Source organism: Quercus robur, chromosome 2 (assembly GCF_932294415.1).
Source record: "Quercus robur chromosome 2, dhQueRobu3.1, whole genome shotgun sequence".
Lineage (NCBI taxonomy): Eukaryota > Viridiplantae > Streptophyta > Magnoliopsida > Fagales > Fagaceae > Quercus > Quercus robur.
The window spans coordinates 83,817,400-83,820,390 of NC_065535.1; the positions used below are offsets into that span (position 1 = coordinate 83,817,400).

Genomic DNA, 2,991 nt, shown 5'->3' on the forward strand with positions numbered 1-2,991 from the left:
AACTAAACTTGAGTTGACAAACTTACCTAAGGGTTTGTCAACTTATATACGGCTTTTTGTTGTCTCAATTTTTTGGAAACTTAGTAATATTAAACTTAGAAAATTTCAAATTCCAACGAAGGTTCACATTAAATAAAAGTAGTAATGCTTAGAAATTTAGAATTACAACTTCCTACGACTGGCCTTGTAGTTGCCATAGATGCTCAACGAGATCTGCTTGAAGTTGAGAATGAATTCCTCTATCTTTAATGGAATTATGACGTTCAATGAACTGCATAAGGTTACAAGTGGGATTATGTGACACCGGTTCGGGTCCATTATCGTTGATTTGATCATAATCAAAGTCATTTGCTCCAAGGTAAGTATGTCACTCATCTTCAACGATCATATTATGCAATATTATACATGCCATCATAATGTCCTTAAGCGTTTCAAGGTGGAAAAAACGTGTAGGCCCACGCACAATTGCAAATCGCGCTTGAAGTACTCCAAATGCACGTTCGACATCCTTCCTGACCGCCTCTTGTGCAGAAGCAAAATGTTGTCTTTTACGGTCTTGTGGTGCTAGAATTGTTTTGACAAATGTTGCCCATGATGGATATATACCATCTGCAAAATAGTACCCCATCAAATAGTTATTACCATTTATCGAGTAATTAACCGGAGGAGCACGCCCTTCAGCAAGCTTAGAAAATACAAAAGACCGCTCTAGGACATTGATGTCATTGTGAGACCCCGGTAACCCAAAAAATGCATGCCATATCCAAAGGTCATACGACGCCACGATTTCCAAAATTATCATTGGATCACGTGTATGACCAATATATTAACCTTTCCACTTACTTGGACAATTATTCAATTTCCAATGCATGCAATTGATGCTCCCTAGCATTCCTGGAAATCCACGATGTTGGCCAACCGCTAACAACCTTGCAATGTCATTGTTGTTTGGTGACCTCAAGTACTCTTCAGAAAAGATTGAAACTACCGCTTTAACAAATTTTTTTAAGCTTTTTATTGCAGTGGTTTCTCCAATCCTTATGTATTCATCCATGAAATCAGCCGACACTCCATAAGCAAGCATTCTGATTGCAGCGGTCATCTTTTGAAGGGAAGACAACCTAAGTGTGTTAGCCGCATTTCTTTTTTGAACAAAATATGGTTCAGTAGCTTCAACTCTTGAATGGATACGTAGAAAAAGAGAACGACTCATTCGAAACCTCCTTCGAAATACATTAGGAGGATACACTGGTGTTTCAACAAAATAATCATGGAAAAGCCTATCATGACCTTGCAAAGGATTACGCCAGATGAACCTGCGAGGTTGAACCGAACGACGACGTGATGTTGATGCTCCTTCATTCTTTAATTCTTCTATGGCAATTGCTAGAGTAAGTTCCATCTCATCATCATCAGAAGATGAGTCAAATGGGGGCTCATCATTTGGAAAAATAAAATCAATGTCATAATGGAAATCCATTAAGAGAGAACAAAAACCGAATGGAATAGATAATTTTGTAGAAGTGGGTGGAGATTAGAGAGAAAATGGTCATATTTATAGAGCAAGAATGTGACTTGAGTTTGAATTTCAAAATTTTGACCTTTAGGTTTGAATTTACCATTGGGTTTAAAGTTAAAAAATATGACCTTTAGGTTTGAATTTACCATTGGATTTAAAGTTTAAAAAAAAATATGACCTTTAGGTTTGAATTTATCATTGGGTTTAAAGTTAAAAAAAATATGATCTTTAGGTTTGAATTTACCATTGGTTTTAAAGTTAAAAAAAAAAAAATGACATTTAGGTTTGAATTTACCATTGGGTTTAAAGTTAAAAAATATGACCTTTAGGTTTGAATTTACTATTGGGTTTAAAGTTAAAAAAAATATGACCTTTATGTTTGAATTTACCATTGGATTTAAAGTTAAAAGAAATATGACCTTTAGGTTTGAATTTATCATTGGGTTTAAAGTTAAAAAAAAATATGATCTTTAGGTTTGAATTTACCATTGGGTTTAAAGTTAAAAAAAAAAATATATATATATATATATATATATATATATATGACATTTAGGTTTGAATTTACCATTGGGTTTAAAGTTAAAAAGTATGACCTTTAGGTTTGAATTTACCATTGGGTCTAAAGTTAAAAAAAAAAAAAAAATATGACCATTAGGTTTGAATTTATCATTGAGTTTAAAGTTAAAAAAAATATGACCTTTAGGTTTGAATTAGGTTTGAATTTACCATTGGGTTTAAAGTTACAAAATATGACCTTTAGGTTTGAATTTACCATTGGATTTAAAGTTTAAAAAATATGACATTTATGTTTGAATTTACCATTGGGTTTAAAGTTAGGTTTGAATTTACCGTTTGAATTTCAAAATTATGACTGGTGGATATAACAATAAAAATTATGACCGTTGGGTCAAAAAAAAAAAAAAGTATGACCGTTGATTGGAGACATCGATTCGACAGCATCAGTTAGGTCACTGATTCTAGCAATACGGTGGTTGGAGACATCGATTCGGCGGCGGTCGTCAGAGACACTATTACAACAATCGGCCCACCGGTGATGGCGGTACAATGGTAGGAGACACCAATCCGGTGGGCCATCAGACCTCCACCACAAGCAGCTCCATTGGCCGAGCCACCGGTGTTGGTAGTTTACTTAAAATATAAGTTTAAATTTAAAAAGTATAACCATTAGGGAAAATAATAAAAAATTGATGAATAATGAATATTTTATTAAAAAGTCTTGTAAAATAGATAAACTGATGTGGGTGTTTTGTAAAAGTGATGGTATAAAATAGAAAAAGTAGGTTTTTTGTGTAAAATAAACGGAATCTTTTCCACGAACTAATGTGATTGCTTTTACATGACATAATATTGGCAAAAATGGCCCATTACCATCAATTTTCAAAATAATTTGCCCAGAAACACTGTTTCCAAACTATATAGCAATGTACCACTTTTTTGGGTACTCGAGCTTG

At 33.6% G+C, this 2,991-nt stretch overlaps 1 protein-coding gene across 1 annotated transcript; it reads right to left on the reverse strand.

Annotated features, from left to right (window-relative positions):
* Nucleotides 1-367: 367 nt before the first annotated feature.
* Nucleotides 368-1,480, reverse strand: LOC126704472 (uncharacterized). The gene is made up of 2 exons (XM_050403512.1): nt 844-1,480; nt 368-609 (listed from the first exon to the last, which is right to left on the reverse strand). The coding sequence occupies exons 1-2, from the start codon at nt 1,478-1,480 to the stop codon at nt 368-370; spliced, it is 879 nt and encodes a 292-aa protein (XP_050259469.1).
* Between the last annotated feature and the right edge of the window lie 1,511 nt (nt 1,481-2,991).